The following is an 18,295-nucleotide window of genomic DNA, read 5'->3' as shown; positions in this document are numbered from 1 at the left end:
ATAAAGTTTAGTTATGATGTTAGGTACAGTGGGTATTTTTGTAAATAAATGAAAACATAGCAATGTATCAACAGCAAAAATGGATCAAGCATGTCAGCTCCAGTAGATTTTTTAAAACATAAATCTTAAGCAAGGCATCTAGGACATCACAGATAGTAAATTGTTGAAATGAAAACAAAGATTCACTAGAAGTTGACGGGTTAAACATCGAGTCAGCTACAGGCTGGCAGAGGGAAGCGTAGTCGATTGACTGACTAGGGTCAATGAAACCACTGTTTCTCTCGAATAAAAAGCCTGCCGAGATAAAATTATGATGAAAAGCATCACTTTTCCCATTCTCCTCACTTATGATGCCAGAGTCAGACAGAACCTGCTTAGGCAGGGAAGAAAAGGAATGTGTATGCTTTCGTACATTCTCAAATTTAGAAAGGTCACCAGCAGTTAGAGATACAGTTAAGAAAGTCCTGCTTTCTCTTCTGAATGAGCTCAGATAGCTTTGATGAAAACCAAGGGTTAGATCTATTTTTAATGGAGGATACATTTTCTAGTGCCAACTCGGGGTCAGGAATACAGGAGACAGTGGATAAATCAGAGTAGAACATGTCATGTAATAACCCTTGACGATAAAACTTTAAAAAATGTATCTTCTTAAATAAATGAAGATTGGTATTTTTGTATCTCTAATACATACTATGGGACAAACATCACTGAGACCATATGCAAATACTTCACTTGGTCACTTAACCATGTTTCCAAGAGAACCAGAATGTCAGGACACAAGTCCTGGACCCAAATGTCAATTGTGTACATGTTTTAAATCATACGTCGCACATTTAGGTGCATTAGTCCAAACCTCCTACGAGATTTAAAGTCAGATGGGGTATTCAGCTCATTCCCATAAGCGCTAACAGGCATAGGGTCAGCTGCAACTTTTTGCTGAGTGAGCTGAGACTTTGCCAAGGTCACTGGCCAACCACATGAGAGCAGAGCAGACTGAGTATTTGACAGACCTCCCTCAAGTTGCTGGATGCAGGGACTGGGGCGGGAACTGGGAGAGCAGTGTTGGCTCAGTCCACCCGGATGAAGCTTCCGCCAAAGGAGTGGAACTGCTGCAGGGGACTGCCAATGCTCCATTCTGGTGTACACAAGAGGCCTTGGTGTGGCTCCCGTTGCCGGGTTGGGACTGCAATTGGGGGCATAAGTGCCAAATCAAATCAAATTGTAGTTGTCACATGCACTGAATACAACAGCTGTAGACCTTATCATGAAATGCTTACTTACAAGCCCTTAGCCAATGATACAGAGTTTTATGAGTTTTATGAAAGTACAGTGCATTTGGAAAGTATTAGGACCCCTTGACTTTTTCCACATTTGGTTACGTTACAGCCTTATTCTAAAATTGATTAAATAGTTTTTTCCCTCATCAATCTACTCAGAACACCCCATAATGACAAAGCAAATACAGGGTTTAGAATTATTAACTAATGTATAATAAAATAAAACATCTGAAATATCACTTTTACATATTGAAGCACCTTTGGCAAGTGATTACAGCCTCAATTCTTCTTGGGTATGACGCTAAAAGCTTGGCGCACCTGTATTTGGGGAGTTTCTCCCATTCTTCTCTGCAGATCCTCTCAAACTCTGTCAGGTTGGATGGGGAGCGTCGCTGCACAGCTAATATCAGGTCTCTCCAGAGATGTTCGATTGGGTTAAGGTCCGGCCTCTAGCTAAGACTTGTCCCGAAGCCACTCCTGTGTTATATTGGCTATGTGCTTGTCATTGTCCCAGTCTGAGGACGCGCTGTGGAGCAGGATTTCATCAAGGATCTCTCTGTACTTTGCGCCGTTCATCTTTCCCTCAATCCCGACTAGTCTCCCAGTCCCTGCCGCTGAAAACATCCCCACAGCATGATGCTGTCACCACCATGCTTCACCGTAGGGATGGTGCCAGGTTTTCTCCAGAGGTGACGCATTCAGGCCAAAGAGTTCAATCTTGGTTTCATCAGACCAGACAATCTTGTTTCTCATGGTCTGAGTGTTGCATCTGCTCCTGCCACACCCTCTACTTCTCATCCTGTGTTTCCCTAACCTGCCTCCACTCCCCCAGTGCTCTCTTCCTCTGTGTGTGTGTGTGTGCGTGTGTGTGTGTGTGTGTGTGTGTGTGTGTGTGTGTGTGTGTGGCGCGTCAATATACAGTTGTGTGTTTTGTGTGTGTTGGAATGTCAGTGTAGTATGTGTGGTTTGGTCCAGTGAGTGTACATCGAGCCTGTGCAAGAGAGCCAGTGCAAAAAATAAAAAAAATAAATAAGGGGGTCAATGCAAATAGTCCAGGTAGCCATTTGAGTAGGATCCACCCCTTTTTTTCAGTTTTCACCTAAAATGACATTCCCAAATCTAACTTCCTGTAGCTCAGGCCCTGAAGCAAGGATATGCATATTCTTGGGAACAATTTGAAGAGAAAAAAAACTATTCAATTGTATTTTCTTCAACCATCATCTTTGATATACAAGAGAAAGGCCATAATGTATTATTCCAGCCCAAGTGCAATTTAGATTTTGCCCACTAGATGACAGCAGTGTATGTGCAAAGTTTTAGACTGATCCAATGAATCATTGGATTTATGTTCAAAAGACTGCCCAAATGTGCCTAATTTGTTTATTAATAGCTTTTCATGTTCAAAATTGTGCACTCTCCTCAAACAATAGCATGGTATTCTTTCACTGTAATAGCTACTGTAAATTGGACAGTGCAGTTAGATTAACAAGAGTATAAGCTTTCTGCCAATATCAGATATGTCTATGTCCTGGGAAATTTTCGTGTTACTTACAACCTCATGCTAATCACATTAGCCTACATTAGCTCAACTGTCCCGTAGACGGGACACCGATCCCGAGGAAGTTTTAAAAGCACTGTGTGTGTAACCAGCTGCAACTTTTTTTGGTTTAAGATGCAAACCCATAATTTTATGTTGACTGAGTTATTGCCTGAGTTGACGGACTAAGTTTGGGCTAACCATTTTTTTTTAAGTTAAAAAAGGCTCTGGAACCAGTTACATTATAATAATTTGTTGAAACGACTTTTTACAGTTCTGACATAATGCCATTGTAACTTTTACCCATTTCAAATGTCAACCCTGTGGCTGGTAGTGAGGGACATCGTCAGCTAGCCCCCAACCCCTAACCACCTTCTCCAGCATGGAAATTTCCCCCAAAAATATGAATATTACTAACAGATTAATCTAATTTTGGGATCCATGGAATAATTTTCGAGGGTGTAATACAATACAATGTAATATTATTAATCTACAATGTATGTTCTTAACCCTGGTCAACATGGGCCTTGGAGCCTCACAGGGATATTGGTATCCAAAGTACTCCTCATGTTAATCGCATAACCTCCATTAGCTCAACCGTCCCGTGGAAGGAAGTTTTAAGGGTTCAGCAGTCTTATGGCCCATGCTAGGTCCTTAGTGATGTGGACACCAAGGAATTTGAAGAAGCTGTTAAGCTGTTGAGGAGTTTTTTTCCCAGACTTGGGGCTCCAGTACCGTTTGCCATGCGGTAACAGAAAGAACTGTCTTGGACTTGGGTGGCTGGAGTCTTTGACAATTTTTAGGGCCTTCTTCTGTCCTGGATGGCAGGAAGCTTGGCCCCAGTGATGTACTGGGCCATACGCACTACCCTCTGTAAACACATTGAGGATGGATGCCGAGCAGTTGCCATACCAAACTGTGATGCAACCATGCTCTCGATAATGCAGCTTTAGAACTTTTTGAGGCCCTGAGGTTCCATGCCAAATCTTTTCAGCCTCCTGAAAAGGCGTTGTTGTGCCCTCTTCATGACTGCCTTGGTGTGTATGGACCATGATTGGTCCTTAGTGATGTGGACACCAATTTGAAGTGCTTCCCTATAGCCCCATCGTTGTGGAAGGGGGCCTGCTCTGTCCTCTTTTTTCTGTAGTCTACGATCAGCTCCTTTGTCTTGCTCACGTTGAGGGAGAGGTTGTTGTCCTGGCACCACACTGCCAGGTCTCTGACCACCTCCCTACATGCTGTCCCATCGTCCTCGGTGATCGGGCCTACCACCGTCTTGTCATTGGCAAGCTTAATGATGGTGTTGGAGTCGTGCTTGGCTACATAGTTGTGGGTGAACAGGGAGCACAGGAGGGGACTAAGCACGCACCCATGGGGGGCCCCTAAGTTAACCAAAACTAGCCTGGGAGGGCGGTTGTGGGGGAATGAGGAGGAGTATGGTGTGGAGGGCAGTGTGGCTGCCGACGCTCCAAACTCTCAGCATATGAGGCCTGATGATGTGAATGATACATGGTGTGGACTGCATCATGTGGTGCCCTACCCTCGACAGTGTTTTAATAGACCCTAGGATAGTGGTCGGTGCTGTGTAGAGCTGGGCTGAGTTGAGGTGGGCTTGGTCTGGTAGCACTGTGCTGTGATAGGTCGGGTCTGGTTGAGCTGTGCTGTAATGGACCGGGGTCTGGTAGAGCTGTGCTAAGGCTAAAAATACCAACCCTAACCCCCCAGCCAGCCTCTGCCCCACTTTGTGTACACACACTAGAAACACACAAACACCCGACCCCCCCCCCCCACCCTATAGTTTTTCACATAAGTAATTTATGGCATTAGGGTCCCCAAATAGTCATTATCCAGGGCCAGTAATCCAGTTATCGTTGAGCAACTTGTTCGCCTCCCCACCCCTCACTCATGATAATGGTATACACCCAGTGGGGGACATAGGAGACCCCCCAGGTGGAATAATCCATAGAGCTATGTTTAGGGGTGGGAGAGCAACACTGTCAACATGCAAAGCCATGTTGCCAACAATAGAATGTTAGGAGATGGAATGGGAATTTTCCCTCATTGTTTATTGTCGCTCTTGAAAATAATGTTATACTCCTACAGGGGGATTGGACTGCCTGTAAAAGAAAGAGCGGGAGATATTTGGTTAGTTTTGTGTAATCATATGTTTGTACACATCATGAGGTTCCTATAGTAACTGTGTTTGTGGTACTATGACCTGTGTGGTCACGAATTAATGAATTGGTTGTTCTCGGAAATGTACAGTGTGTGTATGTGTGTGTGGGCTGCATTTGTTTATGAAAGAGCATAGGCATGGGAACCCCAATCTTCATTCAACCGCCATTATAGCTACTGTGTGTGTGTGTGTGTGTGTGTGTGTGTGTGTCCGTGCATCTATCCTGGTACTAACCATTACGTATGTCTATAAACATTTCTGTTTGTTTGTTTTTCTGTCTTTCAGTTTCCTGAATATTGTCATCATCACACAAAAATGTATTCCTTGGTGTGACTGAGGGAGGGGAGAGGGGGATGAGGGAGAGAGGGGAGAATGATTATTGTTGGGATTGGAGAATGATTATGGGTGGGATGGGTTGTTTGTGTGTGTGTAGCCTATGTTTGATAGTCTCACACAAGCTTACTGAAGCTTACTCAAGCTTACTCACAAAGGTACATTTTGGATCGAAATGAAGTAATAAGCGCGTGTGTGCTTTCGTCTGTGCCTCCCTGCCTGCGTGTGTGTGTGTTGTTATTGATGATTTCTCTGCATGGTTTCTCAGCAGTGTGTGTGTGTGTGTCAGACCGTGCCGCAGGCTGCGGTCACACACACACACACACTCAGGACCCCCCAGAGGTGAATCCGACATTGATGTTGACTCAAAATGGCTACTTAATGTTTCCCAGGAAATGTATGACTACATAATGTTTCCCAGGAAATGTATGACTACATAATGTTTCCCAGGAAATGTATTTTTTCTAGGTCTGAGATGCCTGTGTGGCAATTGAAAACTGATTGGAGAGGGGAGAGCAAAACACACACGCACACGCAAGCTCCTGACCCCCCAGTGAAGGGGTCATAACTGGCTGACGGAGAGCTCTGACCCCTACAAGGGCATAGCACACACACACCTTGGAAACCCTCTCCAATCAGGGGTGACAGTCAGCCTAGCAGGTTACAGCGTTGGGCCAGTAACCGAAAGGTTGCTAATTCGAATCCCTGAGCCGACAATATGAAAAAGCTGAGCACTATCTCACAAATAATAAAGGAATCATGATCTCAATCTCATGGTTTCTGTCCACATTGCTTGAAAACAGGAAGCATCAAATGCAAGAGACATCTTTTGATGATTCAGTCTGAACTTTGGATACCCTGACCTACTATATATGTCTCTTGCATTTGATGCAATGGAATGGACTATGCTGTTTTGTGTTGCACTGCAAACCAGACCTGGGTTCAAAAACTATTTGAAATCTTTAAATACTTGAAGTACCAGATTGGCAGATTTTGCCGTTTTGGGACTATTCTATCAGTCCAATTAAACCAAGGTCAATCAAGCACATACATATAAAGTATTGCGAAATTATTTCAAACAGTATTTGAACCCAGGTCTGCCACAGTCCGGAGCCTCCAATTACGGGCCACAGTCCGGAGCCTCGAAACGACGGGCCACAGTCCGGAGCCTCGAAACGACGGGCCACAGTCCGGAGCCTCGAAACGACGGGCCACAGTCCGGAGCCCCGAAACGACGAGCCACACTCCGGAGCCCCGAAACGACGAGCCACCTTCCGTAGCCCCGAAACGACGAGCCACACTCCGGAGCCCCGAAATGACGAGCCACACTCCGGAGCCCCGAAACGACGAGCCACACTCCGGAGCCCCGAAACGACGAGCCACACTCCGGAGCCCCGAAACGACGGGCCACAGTCCGGAGCCCCGAAACGACGGGCCACAGTCCGGAGCCCCGAAACGACGGGCCACAGTCCGGAGCCCCGAAACGACGGGCCACAGTCCGGAGCCTCCAACGACGGGCCACAGTCCGGAGCCTCCAGCGACGGGCCACAGTCCGGAGCCTCCAGCGACGGTCCCCAGCCTGGGGTCTCCAGGCCAGGGTCTCCAGCGACGGTCACCAGTCAAGGGACCACGCTGCGCCTTGGTTTCCTCTATACGACGAACGTGACAGTATGTACAGTTCTTCCACATTTAGTTATGTTACAGGCTTATTATTTTCCTCATAAACCTACACACAATACCCCATAATGACAAAGCAAAAACAGGTTTTTAAAAAATTGAAATATGTACATTTACATAAGTATTCAGACCCTTTACTCAGTACTTTCTAAAAGCACCTTTGGCAGTGATTACAGCCTTGAGTCTTCTTGGGTATGACACTACAAGCTTGGCACACCTGTATTAGGCACATTTCTCCAATTCTTCTCTGCAGATTCTCTCAAGCTCTGTCAGGGTGGATGGGGAGCGTCGCCAAAGCCACTCCTGCGTTGTCTTGGCGGTGTACTTAGGGTCGTTGTCCTGTTGGAAGGTGAACATTCACCCCAGTCTGAGGTCCTGAGTGCTCTGGAGCAGGTTTTTATTAAGGTCATGGGGTCTGAATACATTCCGAATGCACTGTATTTGGTAGTGACTGGAAACGTGAAGCGATTGCTTCACATTTCTACATCCTGTGGAATATCTGTCTCATTGTTATATTTATGGCTATAGTTCTTTGTCACCACCTACTGGAAAAGCATAGCTTTGCATTGAATTCACACTTAATCTTTAAATAGAGCTAATCTGAAGGCCCTTAAAAATATATAGATTTCTTTGTTGTTGAGAAAAACATTAAATAAAAATAGCCTACTGGTAATAAACAGTCCAGGCAAATACAGCCCTAGGGCTGAGTCTATTATTATTAATAGGAATTATTATTAATGACATTTCTAAGGCATTTATCAGACAGACCTTGATAGTCCTGCATCCAATAGAATTCTGGGTTCAATGGTTCTCTCTGGTGGATCTTCTCTGGATGAAGCTGAGGCTTCGTCTGGTGAGTCAAACTTGTGCCTGGCTTCATTGAGTTTTATCTCAGTTTTTACTGAGTGCCATCCTCCGGTCGTTAACTCATTTGGAATAGTCTGGGAAGAACATAATTGTAGATCCCTGCCATGTCACCTGTCTCTTCTCTCTTGCTGCTCTGAGAATATCCTCCTTCACCTGATAATGTAGAAATAACAAAGAAATGTGGCTTGGCCCCTAAGACCCTCAGAAACATTTACAGATGCACAATTGAGAGCATCCTGTCGGTCTGTATTACTGCCTGGTACGGCAACTGCACTGCCCACAACCGCAGGGCTCTCCATAAGGTGGTACGGTCTGCCGAGCACATCACCGGGGGTCACTGCCTGCCCCCCAGGACACCTACAGCACCCGATTTCACAGGAAGGCAAAAGGATCACCAAGGACATCAACCACCCGAGCCACAGCCTGTTCACCCCACTATCATCCAGAAGGCGAGGTCAGTACAGGTGCATCAAAGCTGGGACTGAAAGACTGAAAAAGGCCATCAGACTGTTAAATAGCCCTCACTAGCCGGCTACCACCCGGCTACTCAACCCTACACCCTAGAGGCTGATGCCCTATAGACATGGAATCACTGGCCACTTTAATAATGTTTACATACTGCTTTACTCATCTCATATGTATATACTGTATGCTATTCTACTGTATTTTTGTCAATGCCACTACGACATTGCCCGTCCTAATATTTATACATTTCTTAATTCCATTATTTTACTTTTAGATGTTTGTATTGTTGTGAATTGTTAGATACTACCCGCAATAACATCTGCTAAATATGTGTATGTGACCAATAAGATTTGATTTGATGGGCCGCGGCAGGCCTCCCTCTTTCTGCTCTCTTCTGGGTGGGCCTGTGGGGGACTGTATCTCAAGTGGCCTCTCAAACTGGCATTCCAGCTTATTCGGGATTTCCTCTGTAGGGACTGTATCATGTCTTTGTTTTCTGTCATCTCAGGAACGCCCAAGATTTTAATATTACAGTGACACCCTGTGTTGTTGCTTGTCCCTGATCCATTGTCTGTGTTTCTCTGTGTCTCTCAGGGGCGAGTGGAAGTGGAGGCCGGGAACGAAAACATGAAGTTTGAGACAGGACCATTCTCCTTCTACGGTGTCATGGCCCTCAGTGCTCCCACGTTAGGTAAGTCCTCTCTCTCTTCCATTATATGCTCTGTCTGTTTCTCTCTCTCTCTCTCTCTCGATCTTTCTCTCTCCTCTCAATTAAATTAAATTCAAGGGGCTTTATTGTCATGGGAAACATATGTTTACATTGCCAAAGCAAGTGAACTAGATAATAAACAATCAAAAATAAACAGTAAACATTACACTCACAAAGGTTACAAAGGACTAGAGACATTTCAAATGGCATGTTATGGCTATATATAGTGTTGTAACGATGTGCAAATAGATAAGTACAAAAGGGAAATAAATCAACATAAATGTGGGTTGTATTTACAATGGTGTTTGTTCTTCACTTGTTGTCCTTTCCTTGTGGCAACAGGTCACAAATCTTGCTGCTGTGATTGCACACTGGTATTTCAACCAATAGATATGAGAGTTTATCAAAATTGGATTTGTTTTCAAATTCTTTGTGGGTCTGTGTAATCTGAGGAAAACATGGGACAAGATCAAATTGGTCCTATAGTAAAACTGATGTGTATTTATTACATTTTTTGTTGTAAAGGCAAATAAAGGGCAAACAAACATATTTCCTACCATCTACCCCTTCCACTTGCCTCCTCCATTTTTTGTGTGGTAATGCTGCAATCAGTTGCATGTCATTTTGGATAGAGAAAACATTTCCATATATAGATCCATAACTCCACCTTTCCTATTCATAATATCATTAACAAAGATAATTCCTTTTTTTACAATATATATTTTTTAATCCATTTATATATTTTGTCGTACTATTTATTCTGTCTTTTCTGGAGGATGGAACTGAAATTACAACCAGCTTTGTGTATGGCTTGTTTTTGAAAGGGAGATATTTTGAAAAAGGATCAATTTTCGATTAACTGAAAGTGAGAGGTTGTAATATGGATAAATGGAAAAATTCAATTTTTGAACAAGTGATGAGTTTGGGGGGATAAAATAATTCAATATTAAAGAATTAAACCTCTCACTAAAAGCATCTGGTTCTCCAGTTCAAGTTTAAGTATAACCTTCGTATGACTGATGCTTTTAGTGAGAGGTTTAATTCTTTAATATTGAATTATTTTATCCCCGCAAACTCATATTCATTATATAAATAAGCACATTCACACAATTATTGCTGAATGAGCTTCCTTGATGTTTTCCTAAACTTCCCAATACCTTTCTGATGCATTTAATTCACTTCAAACCATACTTACAAATCAGTCTGACAGTATTTTTGACTAATTTTTGTCACAGTGTCAATTACAAAAGTAAACATTGGCCGGATCGTGAAAAGAATTTGATCTCAAAATGGGGTCACAGGCCAAAAGTTTGTGAACCCCTGGTTTAGGACTTGTTATTATTATGGCACTGTCATGGAGGGCTCACATACAGTTTTTCAATTGATTGGTTATTGGTTGTGATTGCTCCTTCAGCAAATTATATTTGACTTCGTCCCGCACGAGCCGTTGTTTACGGACAGATGGCACATTGCCGACGTTTACGTAGCCTGGCGCCCTTGATAAACCAAATCTAAACAATTCGGTTTCAGCAAAATAACGTTTCCAGTCAACAGAGGCATCCCACTAAGAATTTATGGTCAGGCAAAGTCTTAAGGACATCTTTTTTTGGTCCTATCCGGACCGACAGTCTTTTTTGGTGCAATCTGGACAGGCCATGATTTCCACATCCACGGAACCAATCATAGACGTCTATATTTTATCTTTTGTTTTATATGCAATGTAAGTGCCTTGATGTGTTTGGACCCCAGGCAGAGAAGCTACTGCCTTGGCAAATGCAAATCTATCTTTCACAAGTTTGGAAAGAACAGCACAGTATAGTACAGTAAAGCACAGCAGAGTACAGTACAGTAAAGAAAATTATAGTAAAGTACAATACAGTAGCGCACATTAGAGTACAGGTAAAGCAAAGAAAAGTAAAGTATAGTGTACTGTTTTGTACTCTACTGAATTCAACTGTACTCTACTCTATTGAATTCAACTCTAATGCACTCTACTGTACTCTACGGAATTAAACTCTACTGTACCATACTCTACTCCATTGAATTAAACTACTGTACTGTACCATACTCTACTGTACTCCAGGGGTTCCCAAACTTTTTCGATCAGGCCCCCCTTCCAGCATTGGGAAACATCCCTGTGCGCACACACCACCTCTATATCTATAGGCACAAGCACTGTTCATGACACAAACGGTTCACACGCCTCTTGTTGGCAGAGACAACATTTTGTAAGTTTAAGACTAATTTCCTGCAATTCTATAAACCATGGGATGCAGAGAAAATTGTGTAGTTTTAATGCTAATTTCCATGTTGGGTCTGATGATTTCAAAATGGGGTCATTTGTTTTTCAAATCAGTTTCGTAATTCTGACTGTCCAAACAGCAAGTTAGAGTGTCTTGAAATATCAGATTCCATGTGCTTTTTTGCTGTTCAGACAGCTAAGGTGTTTAATAAATCCATGTGGCTCTGCTTCACTGAGGCACTGGCATCGTATGTTATTCAATGGTAGCCTAACATTGCGAAGTGCAACATCTGGTGGTATCGGTGTGAAATTAACAGATGTCTTGTGTGTGTTTCACTTCTGACTTTCTCTCACAGGCCATTTTAACATAAAGTGGATATGTGTGTGTTTGTATGTGTGTTTGCTTTGAGAAGTAATGTCTCTTGCATTAACTGTATTAATGTCTCTAGAATGCACCTTTGCCTGGTTTGACAGTGGCATTCACATTATTCACATTTAGCCTACCAGTTCATTACAGTTTTACCTGTGTTAGTGTGTATGCATTTTTTGTGTGCCATCACCATATCCTTGTGTGCATGCGTCTGCACATGTGTGTTTTTTTTGTTGCTGACTAACACTACATTTTATGTGTGTTTCAGGGTTCCGCTGTCCGTCACACATCAGTGGTTTGAACAGGACAGCATCTCTGAGCGCTGAAGATAGTACAGCGTCTCTGTCTGTCAGCGGCAGCAATAGCCAGCTCATTACTCCGTTCACTATCCCCTCACCAACATACACCCCCGACTTTTACGTACGAGCTCTCACAGACCTGCAGTTTGTCAAGGTAAGGAGGACCATCCATCCATTGGAGAAATCTTACACAACAAATTAGCTAAGGTGCAGAAAGTTAAGAGACTGAACACTCTGCATAATTATATCAAAGCAAATGCCAAGCTTTAGAAATACAATACATTTGAAAGGATTCCCAACCATAACCTACAATGATCATTGTTCCTCTTACTCTTTTCTCTCTTTCGCTCTCTCCCTCTCTCCATCCTTCTCCCTCCATCTCTCCCTTCCTTTCTCTCAGATCTCGCAGGCCCAGTACCAAAACGGTGTGATGTCGTCTCGTCAGGACTCCATCCCCCAGTCACCTGACTTCGGCCAGCCTCGACTGGAGGGTACCACGTCCCCCGTTTTGACCACCACTCCCGGCAAACTATCTTCCGACACTCCCAACCCAACTCCCACCCCGGAGACCGCCTCCCTTCTGGCCGACGAGACCACCTCCCTCCTCAATGAGCAGGACTGTCTGCCCCACAACCTGTCAGAGACCAGCATATAACACACACACACAGACAATAGTACACATACCTATATATGTGCGTATACACACAACCAAGGACTGAGGAGACTGTGTGTGGGCGCGAACATCCATACACACACACAAGCTGATGTTGAACAGCATGAGCGATACAGGTGTAGATCCTGAGTTAAATAAGCAATTAAAATCCCATCAAGCTTAGGGTCATGTATAAAAATGCTGGGCAGGCCATTATTTTGGCTACCATGGCTATGCCACCATAGGGAGACAATCCCCCATCCACAGGGCACAAGTTGTCACTGAATTATTTGCTTAGCATGAAAACAATGTAAACCATATGCCATGGCCTTCTCAGTCACCAGGTCTCAACCCAATTGAACACTTTTGGGAAATTCTGGAGCGATCCCTGAGACTGCGTTTTCCACCACCATCAATGCTAAATGATGGGATTTCTTGTAGAAGAATGGTCTCACATCCCACCAACAGAGTTCCAGACACTTGTAGAATCTAAGCGGTTCTGGCTCGTGGTGGCCAAATACCCTATTAAGCCACTTTGTTGGGATTTCCTTTATTTTGGCAGTTACGTTTATGTACATGTGCAAAAACACACAGACATACACACATCCTAACTGGAAAAAAGTATAGTTGTTTCAACTAATTATAATAAAGAAACTAGTTCCACACTTTTTTTTTGTTTACTCAACTATTTGATCAGTGTTACCTGAACTTACAATTTTTAGTTGAACCAATCTTGGCTTCAACTTGAGAACTTTCAGTCAACTTAAAATGTTGTGGAACTAGTTACACACAGACAGTGCTTTTGACATTCAATAATTTCAACGTACATGTTTAACACAAAGTACATGATCATTTATACAGCAATTATTATTCAACATGTATGTACCTGGGATTTGAACTCACAACCGCTTGGTTCAAGGCATACTGAGCTTCCTGCTGCACCACCATGTCTGTGTCAATGACTGATTTCAGCTGTATTGCTACACTTTGCACTTCAAAGTAAATATCAGATCTGTCAAAAGTATAGTTGGATTAAATGAGAATTGATACAGACATGGTGGCATAGCAGGACGATCGGCATGCTGTGAACCAAAAGATATGGTGCATAATCACTGTATAAATGACCATGCACAAAGTAATAATGTACACTGAGTGTACAAACATTAGCAACACCTTCCTAATATTGAGTTGCACCCCCTTTTGACCTCAGAAAAGCCTCAATTTGTCAGTGCATGGACTCTACAAGGTATTTGTATTTATTATGATCCACATTAGCAAAATCCAAGGCAAAATTAAGGCAGTTATATAATTTTGTATAAAAATACATTCATTACAGAATTCACAACATACTAAGTGTGTGCCCTCAGGCCCACACTCCACTGTCATATCTACAATGCAAAATCCATGTGTACGTCTTTTTATAGTGCGTATGTTATGTGTTTGTATGCATGTATCTGTGCTTATGTTTGTGTTACTTCATAGTCCCCGCTGTTCCATAAGGTGTATATTTACCTGCTTTTTAAATCTGATTCTACTGCTTGCATCAGTTACCTGATGTGGAATAGAGTTCCATGTAGTACTTGTGCGCCTCCTATAGTCTGTTCTGGACTTGGGGACTGTGAAGAGACCTCTGGTGGCATGTCTTGTGGGGTATGCATGTGTGTCCGAGCTGTGTGCTAACATTGGACCTGGTTGGTTAGTTCCCAGCACTGTGGCTAGGCTGGACAAACAGAAGAGTCCAAATTCACCCAAGGCTGAAAAATGGCAAAAGAACGTTGGTTAAGCTGGAACACTAGTGCAAGCCCATAGAAAGTTAATGGAATCGAACATTCAGTCTGTTTTGACTGGAGTGACGCTTCGAATTACATTTCGCCCCTAAATGGCACCAAAAAATGTATCCCTTTTTATTTGACCACTACAATCTGTTCTTAGGACGAAACTGAAAAATAACTTGTGTAGAAAGTAAACATCCGAACCTCGATGGTGCCAAGTGTGCTTATGTCTGCATAATTAGGAAGTAGGAAAAAAATGGCAACTTCTGACTATTTCTGTTCTAGCGTTTGATGGCAACGGAATACGTGTCCGACTTGAAAAAAATCAGAATATACACATTGTGAAATATACCAGCGTGCATCTCCATAGGAAAACAATGGGGGGAGCTCAGAATTCCAAGGGCGAAAGGTATTTCGTGGCCTCTGATGACAACAGAATGTCATGTGTCCAGCCTACTGAGGCATTGTTGCCACTTTGGTTATTGTTGTTTAGCTAGCTAACGTTAGCTGGCTGGCTCTTTAGCTAACTTTGTGACATGTGTGATCGTAAACGTTGTTTACCTAGCTAGGTTCATTGTTTACCTAGATAGCTAGCTATGTCTTAATTAAGCTAAAGTATACTGTTAGGTGGCTGGCTCCCTAGCGGACGTTATTATTCATTCCCCAGAGAGGTTTGCTTTTCTAGTTAGAGCCTAATGTTAGGCAGTGTTGGCACTTTGTTCATTGTTGTTTTAACAAGCTAACATTACGTGACGTGTGTACATCCCCCGTTGAATATGGCCGGTATCAGTAAACGTCTGCAAAAAAGCGTAATGAAATTGTTGCCAGCAGCGCTGGTTAGTCTGTTTTTCATGTTATCCAGAGGTAAAACAAATCATCGGCCAGATCATGAAGAGCGAAACGAGATGGGTGAGGCTAAAGCTTAAGTGTGAACGATGCTGAATGGGTGTCGACAAAGAGCTCTCCACTAGATACCAAAACATTCAAAGGCGATTTTCTCAAAAGCAGAATTACTGTCCCATTGTTCCTCAAATGCAGTGTATGATATACCATTTTGTGGCTCTGAGTCTCTACTTTTATCCAATGTAACGCCAGTGGCTTGTCATTGTTGATAGACAACCATTTTTTCACCTCTTCCACACTGACTTTACGGAATTCAAAAGTACAATTCTTGTCTTTCATAATTTGGTCAGATATACTTGGATGTGTAGTATCAGCGTTTGTTGCTGGCATATCATACCTAAATGTGTTTATCTTGCCAATGAAAAAGTCAAAGTAGTTGGCAATATCAGTGTGTTTTGTGATAAATTAGCTATCTGATTCAATGAATGATGGCGCCGAGTTGGCTTGTCCGCCCAAAATGTAATTTAAGGTGCTCCAAAGCTTTTTACTATCATTATTTATATAATTTGTTTCATAGTAGTATATTTTTATTTAGCTTAATCACGTGATTTCTTAATTTGCAGTACGTTTGCCAATCAGTTGGGCTGCCAGACTTATTTGCCATACCTTTTGCCTCATTCCTCTCAACCATACCATTTTTTTTAAACTGTTCCACAAGGATGCTAGCCCATGTTGAAAGGCAATTCAAGCTTTTGTCTTACCCATTCACCCTCTGAATGGCATGCATACACAATCCATGTCTCAAGGCTTAAAACTCTTCCCTTAACCTTTCTCTTCCCCTTCATATACACCCTTCATGATTGATGTGGATTTAACAGGTGACATCGATAAGGGATCATAGCTTTCACCTGGTCAGTCTGTCATGGAAAGAGCAGGTGTTCCTAATGTTTTGTACACTCAGTGTAGAGTCCAGTTTTGGTTCCAGGATCAATGTTAACACTTGTTATTTTAAAGGAGGTGTGAGTGTTGGCCTACCATTCCAGCGCAAAGATATTACAGAGAATATATCCATTTGGTGACTGTTCTTTTTGGAATCTGCAGTTAGTTGTACTGTGTTTGATTTACAAAACATTGATAAATTGAGAGGAAATATAAAGTGATTATTTGGTTAAAAAATGTTGTGCATTTGGACCACTACTATAGATTTGGTACATTGTTAATGTTTTGTACACTCAGCGCATGTCAACCTGTGTCAAATAATCTATGTTAAAAACGTTGTATGAGGATCCGCCCCTTTTTTCCAATTTTTGCCTAAAATGACATACCCAAATGACATATCCTTGCTTCAGCTCAGGCCCTGAAGCAAGGATATGCATATTCTTGGTACCATTTGAAAGGAAACACTTTAAAGTTTGTTAAAATGTTAATTGAATGTAGGAGAATGGACCTGGTAAAAGATAATACAAAGAAAAAACTATTTATAACATTTTTGAAATGCAAGAGAATGGCCCTAGTGTATCATTCCAGCCCAGGTGCAAATTAGATTCTGGCCACTAGATGGCAACAGTGTATGTGCAACGTTTTAGACAAATGCAATGGTTCATTGGATCAATGTTCACATTTTTGTATCAAGACTGAATAAATGTGCCTAATTTGTTTATTAATAACTTTTCATGTTAAAAATGGTGCACTCTACTCAAACTATAGCATGGCATTATTTCACTGTAATAGCTACTGTAAATTGGACAGTTAGATTAACAAGAATATAAGCTTTCTGCCAATATCAGATATGTCTATTTCCTGTGAAATGTTCTTGTTACTTACAACCTCATGCTAATCACATTAGCCTACGTTAGCTCAACTGTCCCGTAGACGGGACACCGATCCCAAAGAAGTTTTAAAAGCACTGTGTGTGTAACCAGCTGAAAGCTTTTTTTGTTAAGATGCCCAAATAATAGTTGAATGAACATATGAGACAAATTGAGCAAACACAATTTTATGTTGACTGAATTATTGCCTGAGTTTGGGCCAATCATTTTTTTTAAGTTAAAAAAGGCTGTGGAACCAGTTACTTTATAATAATTTGTTGAAACTACTTTTTTTTTTTTTTTTTTTTTACAGTGCTGACATAATGCCATTCTGACTTTAACCCATTTCAAATGTCAACCCTGTGGCTGGTAATGAGGGACATCATCAGCTAGCCCCCAACCGTCTTCTCCAGCATGGCAATTTCTCCCCAAAATATGAGTCTAATTTTGGCCAAGGGATCCATGGAATAATTTTTGAGGGTGTAATACAATACAATGTAATATTTTTAATCTACAATATGTTCTTAAACATGGGCCTTGGAGCCTCACAGGGATATTGGTATCCAAAGTACTCCTTTTCGTAATCCCCCAAATATTTTTGGGGAACATAAATGCACTGTAACAAAGTTCTCTGCCACATGACAAAATGTGTAGAATTGCAGGAAATGAACTCATACTGCAAAATTCTCTCCATTGCCAAGTGGCGGGCCTTTAAAATGTTCCTTCTCAGGGCCCGAGACATGGTTCGTCCGGCGATGCACTGCAAAAGCCCTAGTAAATGTCCTTGTATGCAATGTTTAATCTCACTCAAGTTGTTTTCTAATTATCAGGTGGTTCCTTATGAATAAACTATCCCAAAACGTTGTACTACGCCCCCTTTTTTATACACGATGGGAGGTCCTCAAGACTAAGCTAAACATAACAGGTTATTTTACATCAAGGAGTGGAGCATGGGAATCAGACAATATCAGATCTCACAAACAAATATCAATAGGTTTATACGTTTCATTCACATACTCAAACAGACAATGATAATGTGCTGCAACACTCACGGAGGGCGTGCCCAGGGAGAAGGAGAACAGGTCTAGGTGGTATGGGCTACCATTTCTCACAGTCTCACGTCATAATTAGATGTTCATCCATGTTGCTTACACATCAAATCAGAGGCAGGTGCTTACGTTCATCCACGTCCACAGAGAAGTAGATAATTACACCTGTAAAAACAGCCAACTCATCTCCTTTCCAAGACCCCAACTTTCTTTTGGCCT

At 42.2% G+C, this 18,295-nt stretch overlaps 1 protein-coding gene across 1 annotated transcript in view; it reads left to right on the top strand.

Moving 5' to 3' along the window:
• Positions 1-17,891, top strand: part of LOC115111932 (metal transporter CNNM4-like) — a 37,699-nt gene extending 19,808 nt beyond the window's left edge. The window contains exons 5-7 of the mRNA XM_029638481.2: positions 8,927-9,023; positions 11,922-12,106; positions 12,353-17,891. Of these exons, the coding sequence (XP_029494341.2) occupies positions 8,927-9,023; positions 11,922-12,106; positions 12,353-12,607 (537 nt within the window). The 3' untranslated portion in view covers positions 12,608-17,891. The remainder of the gene's footprint in view (positions 1-8,926; positions 9,024-11,921; positions 12,107-12,352) is intronic.
• Positions 17,892-18,295: the final 404 nt, after the last annotated feature.

This window comes from Oncorhynchus nerka, linkage group LG27 (assembly GCF_034236695.1).
Source record: "Oncorhynchus nerka isolate Pitt River linkage group LG27, Oner_Uvic_2.0, whole genome shotgun sequence".
NCBI classification, from domain to species: Eukaryota; Metazoa; Chordata; class Actinopteri; order Salmoniformes; family Salmonidae; genus Oncorhynchus; species Oncorhynchus nerka.
This window is presented reverse-complemented; position numbering and strand designations above follow the sequence as displayed.